General features: G+C 41.5%; 1 protein-coding gene across 1 annotated transcript in view; it reads left to right on the top strand.

Annotated features, from left to right (window-relative positions):
* MTCL1 (microtubule crosslinking factor 1) overlaps nt 1-21,118 on the top strand; it is a 398,239-nt gene that overhangs the window by 47,394 nt on the left and 329,727 nt on the right. The window contains 1 exon segment of the mRNA XM_033934045.1: nt 6,231-6,455. Coding sequence (XP_033789936.1) covers nt 6,231-6,455 — 225 coding nt within the window.

Here is a 21,118-nt window from a genome sequence, read left to right as displayed (position 1 = left end):
TTCAACTCTGATAGCACTGCTGGCAATAGCAACATCTTTGTAAGGATTCTCTGCATATTGTTATGTAAGAAAATTATTAACCTATATATAGGAAGTTGTCAGAGAGGGTGGGCTACAGTGGAGGGAAGACGCTATCAGGATGGTGCTGCACTTTTACGAGAAATTAAAGGTATATGTGCGTTGGGAAGGAGTAGAAGTTGGTGAGGGGACGTGGCCGAGAGAATCGACCAGCAGGCATGCCTATTCTGATTTGGGGGAGAGAGGGAGCGAGGGAAGGGAGAGATGTTGGATGCAAATGAGGGAAGGAGGGAGAGATGTGAGGAAGGGAGAGAGGCATATTGGGTCACAGGAGGGAGGGAGAGGGTGCACTGAGACACGGAAAAAAGGAAGGGAGCATGAACTGGGGATAAAGGAAGGAAGGAGGGAGGGGCATGAATTTGGGACACAGAAGGGGAAAGGGGGCACAGACGTGAAAAAAGCTGGGAAGGAGGGGACACTAATTTGAGACATAGGATAGAGGGAGGGGGAAAGAGATTCTGAGGTGGGGGAGGGAATAGAAAGGGAGAATTGATGAGCATGGGTGTGAGAGAAAGGAAGAAAGAAAATAATTGTTGGGCATAGTGAGAGAGAGAATTGTTGAACATGGTGATGGGAGAGGAGTGAGGTAGAGTGAGATGAGAGGGAACAGTGGGAGAGATGAAAGGGATGCAAGAGGGAGGAATGTTGGACATATTGGTAGAGGGATTGGAGTAAGAGATGTGGCATGGAGCTGGAGAGGGTGATAGAAGGAGGAATGTTGGGCATGGGAGCTGATGGACAGGGGTGAAAGATGCTGCACACAGTCTGGGGATAAGAGAGGGAGAAATGTTAGCTGTGGCAATAGAGGGGGTGGGAGAGATGCACCCTTGAACCCTCTCTCTCTCTCTCTCTCTTTATTCCCACTCCCTTTGCAGCAAGGGAGGGAATGAGAGAGAGAGAGATGTTGGACAGTGAGAGAGGGGAGATGTTGCACATAGAGGTGGAGGAGAGAGGAAGAAATGCTGTGCAGTGGTGGGGAGCTTTGTGTAGTTTAATTTTGTGGTTACCATTGTATATTGTTGTTAATATTATATTGTGTGTATATGAAAAATGAATGGAAGAAATGACATTTACAATTAGTACTTTTATTATGGAGGTGAGGTCTGGGGTGGGGCTTGGGCAGGTCTGTGGTGGAGCTTTTGGGTCCCCCCAAACCAAAAAGTGTATGAAGTCATAGTCTATTGTGAAATATATGTTCTTTCACATCTTTGAGTGGTAGGAGCGGGCCAGTGACCACTGGAGGAGTAAGAGGGTCATGTCTTAATCCCTCCAGTGGTCATCTGGTCAGTTTGGGCACCTTTTTGGCCCCGAGTTGTTTTTAAAGCAGGTCTAGTCCCAAATGTCTGCAAAACATCCAAACACCCTAAACCCACTCAAAACACGCCTCCTTGGAATTTAGACAGAGACAAACAGCCTAGAAAAAGATCTCAAATAGGGATTTTGAAAATAGGGATTTGGACTTTTTAGCAAGAAAAGCATCCAAATGCCACATTATGCCATTTTGGGGGGGATGTTTTCCTCTTTTGAAAATGAGCCTAGTAGTGTAATTAGAAAAGGCTCAAAGAAGGACAACCAAAATGATAAAGGGGATGGAACTCCTCTCATATGAAGAAAGAGTACATAAGAATTGCCGCTGCTAGGTCAGATCAGTGCCCAGCAGTCTGCTTATGCGGCGGCCCTCTGGTTAAAGACCAGCGCCCTAACTGAGACTAGCCCTACCTGCATATGTTCTGGTTCAGCAGGAACTTGTCTAACTTTGTCTTGAATCCCTGGAGGGTATTTTCTTCTATGACAGACTCCGGAAGAGCGTTCCAGTTTTCTATCACTCTCTGGGTGAAGAAGAACTTCCTTACGTTCGTATGCAATCTATCCCCTTTCAATTTTAGAGAGTGCCCTCTCATTCTCCCTGCCTTGGAGAAGGTGAACAACCTGTCCTTATCCACTAAGTCTATTCCCTTCAGTACCTTGAATGTTTCAATCATGTCCCCTCTCAATCTCCTTTGTTCGAGGGAGAAGAGGTTGAGTTACTCTAATCTTTCGCTATACAGTAACTCCTCTAGCCCCTTAACCATTTTAGTCGCTCTTCTCTGGACCCTTTTGAGTAGTACCATGCCCTTCTTCATGTACGACGACAAGTGCTGGACGTAGTACTCCAGATGAGGGTGCATCTTGGCCCGGTACAGCGGCATGATAACCTTCTCCGATCTGTTCGTGATACCCTTCTTTATCATTCCTATACTTTTGAAAGAAATAGGAGGGAATATTTTTTCACTTAAAGAATAGTTAAGCTCTGGAACTCATTGCCAGAGGATGTGGTTACAGTGGTTACCATAACTGGATTTAAAAAAGATTTAGAGAAATTCCTGGAGGAAAAGTCCATAGTCAGCTGTTGAGATAGACATGGGGAAGCCATTGCTTGCTCTGGTATCGAGTAGCACGGAATGTTGCTACTACTTGGGATTTTGCCAGATACTTGTGACTTGGATTGACAAGTGATAGAACCAGGATACTGGCCTAGATGGACCATTGGTCTGACCCAATATGGCTATTTTTATGGTCTTACGTTTTTTTGTTGTTCCCATTTGTTTGTGTGGCCTATATATTGGTGCTAGTTTATAAAATTTCCCTCTTATTGTACAGTTTCCAATCCATTTTCAGAGATGTTACCAGGTACCATGTGATGTATTGAGTCTGGAATGTAATTGTTAGCTCCAGTCACTAACCCTCTCTTCTACGAAACCGCGCTAGCGGTTTTTAGCGCAGAGAGCCGCAATGAAAGGCCCCTGATGTTCATTGAGTTCCTATGGGCGTTGGGAACAGCGCGGGCCATTCAGCGCGTCTCTCTGTGCTAAAAGCCGCTAGCACGGTTTTGTAGAAGAGGGAGTGACAGCTAAATTAATTTTAATTGCACATTGATATTTTATGGGTGGGAACAATAGGAGTGAGGATGGTGTAACTGGCTGCTGGTACTGTCAGACTTTTATCCTCCATATCTGTGTAAGCAATATATGCAGGCCTTGGCTCCTGTTATAATTATAATCTTGCTTTCTATCTTTCTCACCCCATCCAGGACAATATCTTGAACAGACCTCTAATTTTCCATCCATACTCTTAAATGTGAATTATATATCTAGCTTATCAGTTTAAATCAGCTATATTTTTCATGGAATTCAGTTTCATTATGGGCCCCATTTACAAAACCGTGGTATCGATACCTGCTGCAGTAAATGCACCGAAGACCATAGGAACCGAATGGGCTTCAGAGCATTTACCACTGCAGTATCACTACCATGGCTTTGTAAAAGGGACCCTATAAGCTTTGGATCTAATCATGTGTGTAGTTGCATATGGGAAATTTTATTTATTAGAATAGCTGACAGCAGCCAGCAACTGAAATCAGAATTCATGGTCTGATAAAAAGTTTTTGAGTTGGGCCCACTATCTTTACTGGCATGTCAGCTCTTATAAATGTTGAATGTATCTTTTAGAATCTGACCTTATTTAAAAAAAAAAAAAAAATCCCACTAGGTATCCTGCAGGTTCTGCTATTAGAATCACAGGGGTAGGCAATTCCAGTCCTCAAGAGCCACAGGCAGGTCAGGTTTTCAGGATATTCACAATAAATATGTATGAGATAGATTTGCATCCCAAGGAGACAGTGCATGCAAATCCATCTCATACATATGCATTGTGGATATCTGAAAACCTGACCTGTCTGTGGCTCTCGAGGACCATAATTGCCTATCCCTGCCTTAGGGGACCAAGGGTCGAATGAATACAGTACTCATGTTAACATCACTTATCTGTTAATGAGAGGGGTGCCATGATTATTTCCTCTTTTCATAGTACTGTAGTTACTTTAAACTTGACATATCAAAAATTGATTTTGTCTTTTTTGCTTCTTCTCTGTTGTTACGTTTGAGAAGCTGCCAAAACTTGGCACATCTTCCTCCACAATGCAGCCAATAACTGTCCTCCGGTGTCAGAAGGCTAACACGGGACCTTATCATCCCTTATCTTCACTGCTATGACCTCCTCTTCAACCTCCCCTTCTCTGATTATGTTCCTTTGCAATCCCTCTCGGAAAGCAGCAGCAAGAAATAAATTTCCTCTTGGATATCTGTCTTGGCCCTGCAGCTCATAGAGGCTTCCCCACTGCTTCTACACTCTGTTCCCGTTTCTCTCCATGAACTGCTCTACTGCTCCTTTCGTTTCTTAGGATGCTTCTTTTTCCAACCATCAAAGCCTCTTTCATTGTCTCTAACTGTCTCCCTTCTAAACCTGCTTAGTTTCCCCTTCTCATTTTCTCCTCCAAGCTTTTTCCCTCACCATGTTTTGTCGTTGCAAAATGTATTTCTTTAATTCGATTTATATCCCATCCTCTCCAAGGAGCTCAGAATTAGTTACATGGTGACTTACATAATTAACAACAAGGCACAAGCCTCATCTACCATCTTCCTACCTTAAAAATGTAACTTCAAAGTGCCCTTCAAAGTGTTCTTTAGGTTTGCTTAGCATCTGTGGTCTTCATCACACCATATTTTTCAGCTTTTCCATAGCCATTTTTTTTTTTGCCTGTCCTCCCAAAGGAGCTCAGAATGGGTTAGAAATCGGGTACGCAAGCATTTTCTCTCTCTGTCCCAATGGGCTCACAGTCTATCTAATGTACCCGGGTCAGTGGAGGATTAAGTGACCCATGGTCACAAGGAGCAGTGCAGGGTTTGAACCCACAACCTCAGGGTGCTGAGATTATAGCTCTAACCAGTATGCCACACTCTCCTCTTCTTTGTGTCTTTCTTTCCCTCGTTTAGGAACCTTTTTTTTTACAAAACTGCGGCAAAAAAGTGGCCTTAGCACATCCCTTGCACAAGTTTTATCCATGCGTTAAGGCCATTTTTGCTGCAGCTGTAAAATGGACAATTTTTCCAATTTTTTGTATTAATGGCAATGCTGCTTATCTTTAAAACTCTAGCCTTCAATGAACCTCAATTTATATCTAGATTATTAATACCACACAGTCCTCAATGCCCACTCCGTTCCTCTGGTCAAAATCTCCTTACAGTCCCCTCTCTGAAAATTATTGGAACAAGAAGATCTGACATATTCTCTGTGATGGGACCTCAATGGTGGAACACCCTGCCACAATATATTAGAAATGAAAAAGACGTCACAATATTCAAAAAACTTTTAAAATCTTATCTATTTAAAGATGCTTTTAATATTTAAAATTTTTAGTGAGATTTTAAAACATGCTGTGGTTTAACTACCCCTTACCCTCTTGTTTTTTCCATTTTTTCTACCTTAAATTGAAAATTGTAACTTTTATTCTTTCCCTCCCGACTCATGTTTGTGTTCTATGAAAGTATATTGTTAAAATGTTTGTTTCTTTTTATTATACTCTATTTTGATTTTGTACATCGCTTAGTAATTCTAATAAGCGATTCATCAAATATATTAATAAACTTGAAACTATTGCCATTAGTGTGCAAACATAATCTTCTTCTTATAATACCTTAAGCCAACCACTCACAGCCCTCGGCGGTGCTGATGTGTGTGTTTTATTTTCACACACAGACTGCTTGCACCAAAATCGTCATCGGCCCCAAAATTTTTCAAAAGTGCTTTGAAATATATTTTAGTTAAATTAATTTTAAATACTTTAAATAGATACTCATCTTATTTACAACGTGGCTATTTCCCCCCCCCACTACATGAACATTTACTGCCACCCATTTTGTAGGCAATAAGAGCTCATGTGGTAATCTTATGTTAACCAGTTAGTGCTTGGTAATATAACTATGATGATTAGCACAGGCATGCCCATTACACACCCCCTCCTAAAAAATTAGCAAATGTTAAATTGATACTTACCACAGGGTGCCTGAGCCTGTCCCACGGTATGTTAGTTTAAGCTGTATTAGACATGTGCTAGCACCTAATCCAGTTTGGTAAAAGCACCTTTTAGATTTTAAACTCTCTAGGGTAGGGAACTCACCTATTGTACTTGTGTGATTTTTTTCCAATCAAAAATTGCACTCCTTTCTATGTTTGTATACATGCATATCTTGTTTAGCATATATACAGTGATTTAGCGTTAAATCTTCTGCAGCTTTCACCCAAATTACTGACAGGCTTTTTTTGATTTACAACAGGATGAGCTGGATGAGCTGCAAGCCGAAATGGAGGAGATGCGTGATAGCTATCTGGAGGAAGATGTGTACCAGTTGCAGGAACTCCGTCGAGAGCTGGACCGTGCCAACAAGAACGGTCGTATCCTACAGTACCGCCTCAGGAAAGCAGAGCAGAAGAGCCTGAAGGTTGCACAGACGGGCCAAGTGGATGGGGAACTCATCAGAAACCTGGAGCAAGACTTAAAGGTGAGTTTAGGATTGTGCTTGAAGCTCTAACTAACACAAGAGTGCAAGTTGTAACTTCAAGGTGCCCTCCTATAGTGAGGTGTATTTTTTTTAAATTCTTTATTCATTTTTAAATCAAATATATAGTGCAAACAAGTGAACAAACAAGTAATATAACAAAATGCACTCTATTCCAATCACATACTATAAAGTTGTTAAACCCACCTCCCCTCCTGGATGTGCAATCTTTCAAAAATCAAAGGGAATTAATATTAATATATCATAATTTGCAATATTTTGTTAATGGGCCCCAAATTTCCTTAAATTTATTATGATGACCCCTCTGCATGGAAAAAATGTTTTCAAACTTATAAACTTGACATACGGACTCCCACCAAAAACTATAATTCAAGTTATCCCAAATTTTCCAATTTTTTATTATCATTTGTATGGCCACTCCTGTCATGATAAGGAGCAATTTATTCTGATTTGCACTTATAGGTGTTTTGGTTAATGATATCGTTCCAAATAATATTATATCATATGAAAGAGATAAAGGGACTTCAATATCGTAATAATTTGACCCAAAATGGATTTCCAGAAGTTGAGTATCAAGGGACAATAGTATAGTAAATGATCCAATGTCTCTATGTCAAGATGACAGTGCCAGCATCTATTAGATTTAGAACTATCCAACCGTTGCAATCTAACCGGGGTCCAAAAAGATCTATGCAATAAGAAAAACCAAGTCTGTCTCATAGATGCTGATGCTGTGCACCTCATCCTCCAATTCCAAATTCGTGGCCATTGAGATGCAGAAATCTGATGCTTTGTCTCAGTGCTCCAAATGTCTTTAAGACAAGTTGTTTTTTAAGTTTGCTTAGCATCTATGGTCTCTTCACCACATCATATTTTTCAGCTTTTCCATAGCCATTTCTTTGATTTTTTTTTTTTAATTTTTTGCCTGTCCTCCCAAAGGAGCTCAGAATGGGTTACAAATTGGGTTCTGATTACAGATTTCAGAGTACTTCGATTTCTAATATCAGTGGTCAGATGGAAGAGCCTTGGTACAGTGTTCAACGCTGTTGTATACACATTTGTTTGGATCTGACATTAAGGGCTCCTTTTATGAAGCCGCGTTAGCGGTTTAATGTGCATAATAGCACACGCTAAACTGCCGGCTGCGCTAGCCACTACCGCCTCCTCTTGAGCAGGCGGTAGTTTTTTGGCTAACGCGGGGATTAGCGCGTGATTAAAAGTCATGCGTGATAAAGCCGCTAACGCGGCTTCATAAAAGGAGCCCTAAATTGCCTTAAGATATAATAGGGATTTAAGAAGAAAGTTACGTTGATTTTATATAGGTTCCTTTTACTAAGGTGCGCTAGCCGTTTTAACTGAATACTAACTTGTCCATTATAGTCTATGGACACGTTGGCGTTTAGCGTGCCCTAAAACGGCTAACGCGCCTTAGTACAAGGAGCCCATAGTGCTTTACATATCCTTATATAGTCAAATAATTGCGGACAGAAGACTGATATCCCTAGATCAGGGGTTCTCCTTGAGACATACATAGCCATTCAGGTTTTCAGGATACCCACACTTAATATACATGAGATAAATTTGCATGCAGTGAAGGTAGGGCATCCAAATCTATGTTGTGTATATTCATTGTGGGTATCCTGAAAACTCATTAGCTAGGTGTGTCCCAAGGACTGACTTGAGGATGTCTGCCCTAGATAGATGGAAGAATAAGAATCTTTTATGTGCTAATCTGTATCAGGCAAAACTTGAGAACTAAATGTAGACCTGTATACAGCAAATTTTAGATTGATAGCTCTTTTATCAGTTTTGCTTTTAAAAATACTTACGTGGTGGGGAAACTTTCCCTTAAGGTATACTTTGGAATACTCAAGTTGCTGTTTTGCTACAGATAGCAGCACTAGGTTCTGAAGCTCAGTGAGACGAGGGAGGATTAAAGGCATGCAAAAAGCGGTCAATTGGCTTAAATATTCCCTTGTTCATAATTTAAATTGCACACCAGTGTATTTCAAGCAAAGAAATGAAATAGAATGGTATAAATCATTAGGGAAAGAATGGAAAACAAAACTGAGAATGTTATAATGCCTTTGTATCACTCTGTGATGTGACAGCACCTCAAATAGTCTGTGTAATTCTGGTCATTGCATCTCAAAAAAGATATAGTGGAATTAGAAAAGGTATAGAGATGGACAACAATATTGATAAGGAGGATGATATGACTTACCTATGAGGAAAGGCTAAAGTAACTAAGGCTCTTCAGCTTGGAGAACAGAGATATGATAGAGCTCTATAAAATATTGAATGGAGTAGAATGGGTAGATGTGAATTGCTTGTTTACTTTTTCTAAAAATACTAGGACTAGGGTGCATGAAATAAAGTTTAAAACAAACTATAGAAAATATTTCTTCACTCATCTCTGGATTTTTTTGCCAGTGAATGTGGTGAAAATAGTTAGCTCGATGAAAACAAGAATTGACCCAATGATAAGAACATAAGAAGTTGCCTCCACTGGGTCAGACCGAGGTCCATCTCGCCCAGCGGTCCGCTCCCGCGGCGGCCCATCAGGTCTGCGACCTGTGAAGTGGTTTCTGACCACTTCTATAACCTACCTCAAGTTATTTCTGTACCCCTCTATCCCCTTATCCTCCAGGAACCTATCCAAACCCTGTACAGAGTTCTGGCCTATCACATTCTCCGGAAGCGCGTTCCATGTGTCCACCACCCTCCAAGAAGAAACAAAAAACAATGTGGAGAAATGATGTTCCAAGAAGAAAATAGCTTGCAGGGTTTAAAAAAAGTTTGAATAATTTCCTAATAGAAAAGTCCATAAGCTATTATTAAGATGGACTAGGGAAAATATCCACTGGGTTGTTTTTTTTTCCCCCCAAACTGTTTATTAAAGCAGGCAAAATACAGGGACAGCAGCAGATACTACATTTTCCAATATACTCAAATGTAAACAGCTAAGAGCGAAAACAGGAAAACAAATAGGGACAAATAGAGTCCGGGCGTGGGTTCTTATAACCCAGACTCAACTATTTCCCCCCTATAGATAACACCCCCTCCCCCACCTTCTATCCCTCCCTCAGTTAGCTGGCAGAAGGGGGGCCACTTGACTTTTAAGCATAGTGGGTAAGGTATCCAAATAAGATACCCAAACAGACAAGAAAATCTCGCTCCACTTGCGAGAGAACCGAGCTGACATAGATTCCCACACCATTAAAAGATGGAAGTTATTGCGCCAATACCAAATGGTGGGTGGGGAGTCCTGAAGCCAGTGATTCATGATACACTTCTTTCCCACCACATAACCCTTGCGGATAAGTAGACTATCACCTGCCAAACACCCACCCAAATGACCCCGAGTCAGGAAAAGAATCCCCTCAACCTGGGAAAGATGAGTATAGCCCACTCAAGTCTGTAAATAACAGCGGTCCTCCCGCCAAAAGCCAGCAATAGATGTACGCGACCAAAGGCCATGCACTAAAGTATTATCAACCTGTCGGCATTTGAGACAAGTAGGGGTAAGGGCACACCCAAAATGAAAGGCCTGTTTTTGAGAAATATAACCTGTATGAACCACCTGAAATTGGCATTCCTGGAGCTCAGCGCTCTGCACTACCCGAGAGATCTGTTGCACCAGAGGAACCAAGGACGCCACCAGAAGGTGACAACCCAAGTCCCGAGTCCACAAGGATAGGAGCTGATGATAATCCCGCCGTGGCTGCAAAGCCACCAGCCGGCGATGATACTGGGATACCAAAAGCCAGTCCCAGTCAGAATCAAAAAAGAAGTCCCGCAAGGTGGCAAGAAATGCTGGATGTAAAGACTTCCTGGGTAAAGAAGCAACATAATGGGAGAGCTGCCGGTAAGCAAAATAATCAGAACCACGCAAGGACCAGGACTTCTGAAGAGCAGAGAAAGAAAGGAGGATATTGTCCGCCCCAAGAAAGTGCCCCACACCTTCAAAGTCCCCTCTGAGCCCATCGTTTAAGCCCATCGTGAAAGCCGCATTACCCACTAAGGGCAACAGAACTGAACTAAAATATGAGTGGCCCCAAAACCCCACGAGACACCGCCAAGCCTGACGCAGTGGCCCAAACAAACAGCTACGGGCAAAATTCACTGTTTATTTCTAGGATAAGCAGCATAAAATCTGTTTTAGGCTTTTGGGATCTCGCCAGGCATTGTGACCTGGATTGGCCACTGTTGAAAACAGGATACTGGGCTTGATGGACCTTTGGTCTGTCCCAATATGGCCATGCTTATGTTCTGTCTGGTTTTCAGGATATCCACAGGAATTTGCAAATCTATCCTGTGAGAGGAAAAGAAACAGGTTGTGGAGCAGCTTCAGGTTGGGGAGTGGGGCACAGTGAAGGTGTGAGAGCAGGTTGGCCGACTGGGGCTTATATTATAGTGACAAGTGTGGGAAAAGCTTATGCAAGAATGAAAGAAAAACCCTTTATCAGATGATTATTGGGGGAATAGCATCTAAGAGAAAAAGTTGCAATGACATTACTCTAGGAGAGACAGAGGCCTGAAAGGTTTATAATTTGAGTAGAAAATTGATTGTGTTTGAATTTACAGTAGTTTGTTTCTTTGTATGTTTATGTTAAAAGTGACTTAAAGGCACTGATTTTTCAAAGCTGCTTCAGAGCGATTGGTGGCAAACATTATTCTAACTACAAAAGAGACTCTTTAGTGTAGGAGTTGACAGTATATGAGGGACGGGAAAATATATTTGGAAATCTGGAGAAATGTATGTAGAGGCTGATAAAAGTGTGCGTATGGGGGGGAAAAAAAAAAGGTGTGATTTCAGTATGTAGGAGGGCCAGTATTTGGACAATTTACACAAAACAGATGCCAGAAAAAAAACAACAACAAAACTTTAAGGGCTGTTAAAGGCTCATTAATTGCCACCTCCACAGAGAAATTAGGAGGAGCTGAAGTGCCTGTTCTGGCTGTGCTCCATTCTTGCCAGAGCTGTTGCAGTTGCTTGCCTAGAAACTGGTGAATTTGGATTAGAGAGAGGAACAAATATGTTGGCGTGTATGATTTGAATGACATCTGTGGGGGGTCCTTTTACTAAGCTGCAGTAAGCATCAATGCGTGCTTACCATAGGTTAAAAAGGCACTATTGTGGGACGCGCTCGGGCATTTCACAGTACTTTTGGGATCATCACGTGCTTCCCATATGCTAATAAATGGGTTACAATTTATACAAAATACTGAAATATGTTTGATTTATAATGCTTGGAGAAATGATTGTTACCCCTTTACTGGAATAAAGACCATTGGCTTTCTTTAGCACATTGAATTACTTATAAGCTACTTCTTTTGGTATATAAAGTTCTTAAATTTGGCAAACCAATTTATTTAGCTCATTACTTAGGGCTCCTTTTACTAAACTGTGTTAGCGTTTTTAGCGCATGCAGCATTTAGTGCGCGCTAAATCTGCGCCACGTGGCTAGAACTAACGCCAGCTCAATGCTGGCGTTAAGGTCTAGCGCGCGGGGCAATTTAGCGTGTGCTATTCCGTGCGTTAAAGCCCTAACGTGGCTTAGTAAAAGGAGCCCTTAATTCCATATATTCCTACTAGGTCTCTCAGACCAATTACATGTTCCATCATATAGAATAATTATTCATGAACCTGTTCCTATGTGTATTAGGATACAATCATTTCATGAAAGATTTAAAGACATTTTTATTTAATGATTCTTATGGTTATAATTGGATTAATTTATCAATAAAGAGACAAATTCTGGAAGATGTACATTTGATCATTATGGGGCTCATAACTGAAACAGAAAAACATTTAAAACCCAGCCTAGATCGGCACTTGGACGATCTGAAAGACAAGTCATCCAAGTGCCAGTTATCGAACCGGGTTTTAGACGTATTTAAAAATGACCTAGGCTTTCACAGTGCTGCTGAACGACCAGAGCTAAAAGGGGCATGTCAGGAAGAGTGTTGAGGGTGGGATTAAGGCGGGCCGTAGGCCGTCCTAGACTCAGTCGTACTGCATGTATAACTGAAAGTTTTACAATACTACCTAGATGGAAAGTGGATGTTGTGACTTAGGACATCTAAAACCAGGTCTAAGTCACAAGAAGGTATCCAAAGTGATCAGATAAGCACAGCAGACACAAATACAGACCTCCACACACTGCCCCAATGATCACTGCCTCCAGAACATCAGCACCTGGCAACCTGGCATAGGAAAGCCTAGTAGAGCTGCATAGAGACGGCTTAAGTGGTCTTGGGGATGGGTTAGTGAACCATGGAGAGGAGAATCCAGGCCCATAAGCCACTCTAATCACTGCATTCATGGTGAAAAATGTGCACCCCCAAAACCCTCCCTAACCCTTTTGTTCTACCATATAAGTGGCTCCTGCAGCCTTAAGGGCTATTGGGGTGGTAGATAGATGGATCTAGTAGATTTGGGGGATGTTTTCATGGAAGGGAGAGAGAGAACAGACGCTGGATAGAAAGAACATGTAAAGAGAAGATAATTAAAGCAGAAACGACAAAAGATAGAAAATTTTTTCTTGTTGCTTTAGAATAAAATAGATGTAGTATTGTAGTTGTATTGATAAATGTTTATAAACAGAAAATGGAAAGAACGTAATCTTTTTATTGGACTAATTTTAATACATTTTTTACTAACTTTCTGTGTCCAAATCCCCTTCCTCAGGTCAGGACAGGATATAACAGCAGTATATTGTACTGACCTGAAGAAGGAGGTTTTGGCCTCTGAAATTACATTACATTAGATTAGTGATTTTTATTCTTCTATTATCTTGCGGTTCAATCTAATTGAAAAATGGATTTGTCCAATAAAATGGTATTTTCGTATTTTCCATTTTTTTTGTTTTATTTCTATATGTTAATTTGTAAAGTGGTGATTGTTATTCGTCAGTTTTTTCAAATTTACATCTGCTATCTTTATATTTTGCAGATTACTAGGGGACAAGTGTCACTGTTTATGTAGTATTTCACTATATGTAGTGTCTGGCTTCTTGGCAGTTCAGTTTAACATCTAGTTTCAAGTTTTACATCTTGATATACCTCTTTTACCTACCAAAGCGGTTTACATCTTTACAGTGTTAAAAAAATTAGTTAAAAATCGGGGGAAAAGACAAACAAAACTAAAAGTAACTATTGAGCCAAAAATTGAAACGAAGGGAGAAAGGATAAGGATACAATATTAAAAATAAAAGGAAAAGGTACAGGGAAAAACATCAGGGAAGTGGGGTTGACTGGAGCAAGCATCTACCACCTTTTCTGTAAAGTATTTCCTTAGATTACTCTTAACTTCATCCTATGCCCTCTCATTGTAAAGTTTCCTTTCAAATGAAGGAGGCTTGACTCATGTCCCCAGCACTGCCAGCTGAGGACTTCCTCCAAAGAAGGCCAGAACTCCCCTCCACCAAACACAACAGTCGCTGGCAGCATCCCTGAGCTACTGAAGTGCCAGCTAGAGAGTTGCGCGGGGACAGAAATCCCACCCGTTCCTGGCCGGCTGTGCTGCACCGGGGCAGACCGCCCCCTCCCTTGGTAGCCACTCGAGTTGCGAGGCTACTCTACTTTTCTTCTCCTTACCTGCCCTGCTTGCAGCACAGAGCCGAATGGAAGTCTTCCCGACGTCAGCGCTGACGTCGGGAAGACTTTCGTTCGGCTCTGTGCTGCAAGCAGAGCAGGTAGGGTGAAAAGCCGCGCGACTTAGTACATCCAGCCCCGCAGGAACCCTGCAACCCTCAGAGGTGTCCCCACGGGATCCCCGCCACCCTAGGGGGCATCCCCACAGGATTCCTGCGATCCTAGGGGGCGTCCCCACAGGATCCCTGTGACCCGAAGGGGGAACCCGCCGGATGCCCGCGGGTCCCGCGGGATTCCTGTCGTCCCCGTTCCCGTGCAGCTCTCTAGTGCCAGCATCTGTGACTCAGGGATGCTACTGCTGCCTGCCAGGCTTAGCAAAAGGGACCCCTGGCTACCTTCAGAGGAAGTCCTCAGCTGACATAGTTTGGGGGTCCTCATCAGCTGGAGTATTTATATTTTATATTTACATTAGAGGCTCTGGCAGAGACCCATTTACAAAGTATGTATTCTACCCAATTAATATTTCCAAATTAATAAAATGTCTTTGCTTATTTGTAAATGGGTCTCTACCAGAGTCTTTAATTCCGTAGCATAATTAAATGAAATAACTACTTCTGAAGTTTATAGGAACAGGTGGGAACAGGTATGATTCCAGTCAGGATGGGTTTAATTTCTTCCCTGCGCAACTCTCTAAGTCGGGCATGATCTGACGCTTGGTCTATTATATACTGTATTTTTCGCTCCCAACCATAAGACGCACCCTAGATTTAGAGAAGAAAACAAGAAAAAAAATCATTCTGAACCAAATTCTCCCTGCCAGGCTCTGCACCCAACCCCACACTCCTTGCCAGGCTCTGCACTCTGGTCCCCCTTCCTGCCAGGCTCTGTACCCTGTCCCCCTCTGGTGGTCTAGTGGCAGGCCAGGAAAGGGCACAGGGTGGGCAGGGACAGGGCACAGGGCAGGCAGGCCTAGTGGTCTAGTGACAGGCAGGCAGGCCCCATACCCCCATGTACCCCCCTCCATGTACCTTAAATCATTCCCCATACCCCCCACATGCCCCCCAGTACCTTAAATCATCCCCAATAACCCCACGAACCTCCCTGTACCTTAAATCATCCCCCCACATGCCCTTGTACCTTTAATCATACCCCCCCAGTACCTTTTTAAATTCCTCCCTCCTTAGATGTCTGTCTCATCTATTTCCCAGCCAGCATCACACAGGCCAGAAGCGCAGAGATCAGGAGTAAGCCCTCCGCGCTCCCGCTCGGGCCCGTGCTGATCTCCGAATGACTGCAGTCAGTTCTTGAGTTCTTGCGAGTCCCGCAAGAGCTGACTGCAGCCATTTAGAAATCGGTGCGGGCTCAGGCGGCAGCGCGGAGGGCTTGCTCCTGATCTCTGCACTTCTGGCCTGTGCGCTGCTGGCCGGGAAATATGCTGGACCACCAGGTACGATGCCAACAGGTGGGTAGGTTTAAAAGATGCGGTGGTGGCGGGGTTTAAAAAAAAAAAAAAAGCTGCGGTGGTGGTGGGGTTAAAAATATGTGGCGGTGGGTTAAAATATGCGCCAGCAGGGGGGGTTTAAAAGATATGGCGGCAGTGGGCTTAACAAATTTGTATCTTCGCTTCATAAGACACAATTACGTTTCCACCCCCTTTTTGGGGGTGGAAAAAGTGCGTCTTATGGAGTGAAAAATACGGTACATCTCTGAGCACAATTTGAAGATATCTTCAGTTCATATAAGACAACATTTTGCCAGTTTCATTTTGTGTTTTTGTTTCAAATTTTGAAAAGACATTTGTAACGGAAACATGAATATAAAGAAAATATTGCACTTGGGAACAGATACATCAGTGATGTATTGTTGTGGAAGGGTTGAATAGAAGAGCTGCTCCAATTTTTTATGAGTGCTGAAATGTAAATCTTCAGTTTCAGATTAAATATACTTTATAAGTAAATTTCTTACATGGATATCCTTATCTCAAAGGAACTGGATGGTTTCAAGACATCTATTTACTGCAAGCCAACTGACACCATCAAATTGTTATCCTGTAGCAGTTTTCATAATAGATCATAAAAAGAAAATCATCCTGTCAGCCAGTTCCTCAGATTAAGGAAATTGTGCTCTTTCACTAAAGACTTTGAGGACAGGGTCTAAGACATAAAAAGAAGATTTAATGAGAAGGGATATCAAAAGAATACTATTTTTTTTTTTTTTTGTAAATCTTTATAAGTTTTCAATTATTAACAGTGCAATACAGTGAATTTAAACATAAACGAATCAAACAAAAGCACTTTAAATATACAAATATTTCAACAACAAACATTTTCACCCCCTCCTCCCCTTAACTAATGAAAATAAAATCACATGTATAATTTCAATAAAATAGATATAATGAATAATAATTATAATGTTTTCCCATCTGCCTCCCTCCCACCCTGGATGTGTAAGGAGGACACATAAAAAGAAAAGGTACATGACAACTATTGTGACTCAATAAATGATGTCAATGGGCTCCACACCCAAAAGAATACTATTCAAAAATAGTATATGAGAGCAAGCCAAAGAGATAGATGTATGTACTCTACATTTTATATATCTCAGTAGTAATAGTGCTAAGATCTTGAGAAACCATTGGAAGATTTTACAGAGCATGGATTATTTCATGGAAAAGAAATTGATATCATACCCTAGAAGGAGGAATCTGAAGTTTATTTCATCATCAGCTCTACCAACTGTTAATGTGAGATCCAAAAACGTTGTGAGATATTTCACATGTGGTAGTAGCATATGCAATAAATCTGCAAACTCCCCCTCCCCCCCACACTTTTACTAAGCCGTGGTAGAGGTTTCTACTGCAGCCCAGAGTGCTAAATGCTCTGACGCTCATAGGATTGTGTGCTGTCTGTGATTTTTTTCAAATTGTGAGACAAATGATAAGATATAAGTAACCCTATGTCCTTGTAAGCTTTTATATACAGTGTTCCCCTGCAAATTTGCAGTTCGTGCATCGTGGACTCACTCATTCACGGTCTGCTCCGACCGCCTCTTCCAGTAGTAAAGTCGGGCTACACCAATCAGGAGCTGTGTGTCAAAAGCAGCTTCTGATTGGTGTGGCCTGACTTTACTACAGGAAGAGGCGGTCGGAGCAGATCGCAAGTGATTTTCTTCACCCACTGGCGCTCCAGCTGCCCTCTCCTGTCTCCCCTGCCTTTGCGGTTTTTCGAAATTTGCAGGGGTTCCTGGAATGGAACCCCTACAAATTTCAGGGGAGTACTGTATAGAGGAAATGAAGAGAAATTTGAAGACAAGAATTATACAACATAGAAAAATTATAGAACATAGAGATTGTTTGAAGAGCCATATTTTAGACAAATGGTTTGTAGCTCACTGCATGGAAAGAAGCCATAACTTTGAAGGTATGGATTTCTTTAGTGAAATTGTCATTGAGAGGAGGTAATAATGGATAACCATTTACTAAAAGTAGAACAAAAATTCATATTTGAACTCAATTCTCTGCATCTTAAGAATACCTATATATTAATTTATAGCAGATAAAATAGAGTTATGTGAATTAGTAGAGATATACAGTAAAGTCTCTATTATCCAACATAAATGGGACTGACTTCTTGTCAGATAAGTGGAAAGTTGGATAATAAGGAAAACAATGGTTGTTGTTAGGTGCCATTGACTCGTGCTCGAGTCCTAGCAACTTGATGAATTGTGGATCTAAAAAGAAATTGGTTTTGTGCTATTCCGGAAAGGTCCTCCAACATTATCCCCATGGTTGTTTTCAACGTCTCCAGCCATCTGATTGCAGGTCGCGACTTGTTTCATAATATCAAGCAGCTTTGCTGACATTGGAGAGTTATTTGGCTTATAATTGGGTATTGAAGCACTTTTTGGATGTTTATTTTCATTACGTTTTCCCCCCCTCCCTTTTTTTAGTGATTTAGATTTAATGTGGAACATTTGTGGGTAAAATCAGGTATGTGCTTTACAAGAAACTTTATAGGATTGCAGTGCCATAATTCCTCTTTGCCAGTAATTGGGTTTATTAGTTTTAAGATAACCAAATAATACATCAGTTTAGAAATGAGAATAAATAAACAATTTTTTTTTTGTTTGTTATATTGGCAAAAGTAATGTCTGTAAATTAATGCTGCTCTGAGTATACACACCTTTCCTTGCCACCCCTCTCACTCTTCTCTGATTTGTGCGTGGCAGTGGTGGCATTAAAACTTTTTTTTCCCCTGCATTTCTGCGTTCTCTTTCTTCCTTGCATTTTCAGCGTCAATCTTTGTATCTCTCACCTTCTCCCATGATTCCCTCTTCCTACCATTTGCCAGTCATTCTCCTACTCTACAACTCACTCAGTCTCACATTCGTCATTCATTTATCATTCCTAAACCCAGTCAAAATTTCTGGTATCTTACCCCCCATCTTTATTTTGTTCATTCAATTTTCTATTCTGTTCTTCCAGGAGAGCTCAGAACAGTTTACATTAATTTATTCAGGTACTTAAGCGTTTTTCCATGTCCCGATGAGCTCACAATCTATCTAATGTACCTGGGGCAATGGGGGGCTTAAGTGACTTGCCCAAGGTCACAAGGAGCAGCATGGATTTGAACCCACAACCCCAGGGTGCTGAGGCTATAGCTTTCACCACTGCATCACACACTCTTATCATTTGTGTACTCTCTATGTTCTTGCTTTTCCACTCCATTCTTAGGTTTTCCCTTCTCTTATCACCAGGTCTCTTTCTCCCAGGAGTGCCCATTTTTCATTCATGACCTCATTTCCACTCATTTCTTTTAGCCTTATCAAATCACCTATTTTCTTTGCATCCTTTTGGCCAGTTTGTACCCCATGCTCTCTTCTGAATCTTCATTTTTTCCTTTCCAGGTATCCCATTTGCAGGACCTATGAACTCATTCTCCTTGATCAGCTCTCATTCCCCTCAGATTCAAATCCCATCTCTTGCCTTTGATATCATGCTCAACTCCTCATGTATTCCCTAATGCAGCATAAGTTTTTCTCTTTGTATGGATATCATATATCTATGGGACATCTGCAGCAGGAAATCTTGTGGCCATTTATTTCTCTTCTCTGCCTACATATGAACATGCTGAAAATAGCATGGGTAAGCCCGGCTCTGGTGCTGATCTTGCGATGAATGAGATCAGTTTCAGAGCTGGGCCTGTCTGCATGTTTTGAGCAAGCTCACGTGCAGGCAGAAACAGAGAATGAATGGTGGCTGCTATGGAGGCAAGGTTTCTTACAGGTCATGATCTCAACACTGACAAAGGAAATCACAGCTGTCCTGTAGAGTTGATGGGGTATCATAGAAGACATTCCCTTGTACTGGAAAAAAACAGCAGGATTCTGGCAGAAGAGGAAGGTGTGGCTTCGAGTGAGAATTTCTGGCCAACAATATGAGATTTCATATATAATTTTTTGGTCTCTATGGATGATTCTTTATATACTTAAAGAGCATTTCATAGACATTCAATATGAGAGGCATTCAATAATTTATCTACCTGAATATGAAAGAAAGTAGCAAGCATGTTGAAACAAGTCTCTGCATGTTGTGACATGTCTCAAGGTTACTCATACACAGTTGCAGCTCAGTGCGAGTCTAACATTCCAAGAGACAGGTTGTCAGGATAATCCTCATGTGAATCAAGTAAGAAACTACTAGATTTGGAGTACCATTCAGTGATAAAAATTTCTCACAAAAGAAGGGAAAAGCCAAAGAACACCCATGAATACATGACTCCAGTTTATGATGAGTCTGCCGTATCATACTACAAAGTAAAATTTTAGAGCAAGCAGTTTAAGTGGGGTTGAGAGTCCATTGAAGATGACCCTCACACTGGATGGGCTGTGGAAGCAACTTCCACAGAAATGTGCAAGAAAGTTGAGGATTTAATTTTGCCAGACAGATGAATTAAAGGTTTCCCAAATAGCTGAAGAAATGGGCATCTCGGCAAATAAAGTTTGGAAAATCATTCATTAAAAGTTGGGCATGTCCAAGTTTAGTACAAGATGGGTTCCAATAATGCTGACGCCATGTCAGAAGGCCACAAGGCTCCAGTGCTTTCAGGAGAACTTGGAGATGCTTCATGAAGATCAAGTGAATTTTTTTTTCATCCCTTGGTGACTGGAGATGAGAATCGGGTCTATCACAGAGATCCTGAGTCCAAAATGGAGTCAATGCAGTGGAAGCACAAGTTATCTCCCACCCCAAAAAAGTTCAAGACAGAAAAATCTGCAGGCAAAGTCATGGCAACTGTCTTCTGGGATGATGAAGGACTTTTGCTTCTGGAGTTATGTCACGCAAGACAACCATAACCGGAGAGAGTTATGCCAATGCAATGATTGCTTTGTAGGAGTCAATCAAGGAGAAAAGATGAGGAAAACTCACAGCAGGCGTGCTGCTTCTTCACGACAATGCGCCGGTGCACATGTCATGACAATCACAGGCTGCCATCTGAGAATGTGGGTTTCAGCAGCTGAACCATCCACCCTACGGTCCTGACCTGGCTTCCTCTGATTATTTTCTGTTTTGAGTTTTAAAGAAATTTCTCCATGGACAGCAGTTTTCAAGTGATGAAGACATCAAGGAAGCTGTGACGTCCTGATTTGAAGGTCATACAAAAGAATTCTTTTCAAAGGGGTTAGTCATTGCAAGGAAAGTGTATGAAATGTAAGGAACTAACAGGGGACTATATTGAAAAATCAAACAAAAATTATTGAAGGTCCCTCGTATAACCCCCCCATACACAATATTTAGTTCTATTTAATCTGCCAGGTTAAATGCTAATATTCAGTGGGAGATAGTTGGGTATCTCCACTGAACATTCGCGGTTAGCAGCTGGCTGCTAACCAGCTATGTTGCACTTATTCAAACACTGGCCAGCTAAGTTTAGCATGCAAATCAGACCACATAAATAGCAGTCCTATCTTTGTCTGCTATTAATTTAACTGGCCAGTGCTGAATATCCACTTAGCTGGTTAAGTTAGAGCTGGTCAAAATAAACCCA

The sequence above is a fragment of the Geotrypetes seraphini genome, chromosome 2 (assembly GCF_902459505.1).
Source record: "Geotrypetes seraphini chromosome 2, aGeoSer1.1, whole genome shotgun sequence".
NCBI classification, from domain to species: Eukaryota; Metazoa; Chordata; class Amphibia; order Gymnophiona; family Dermophiidae; genus Geotrypetes; species Geotrypetes seraphini.
This window is presented reverse-complemented; position numbering and strand designations above follow the sequence as displayed.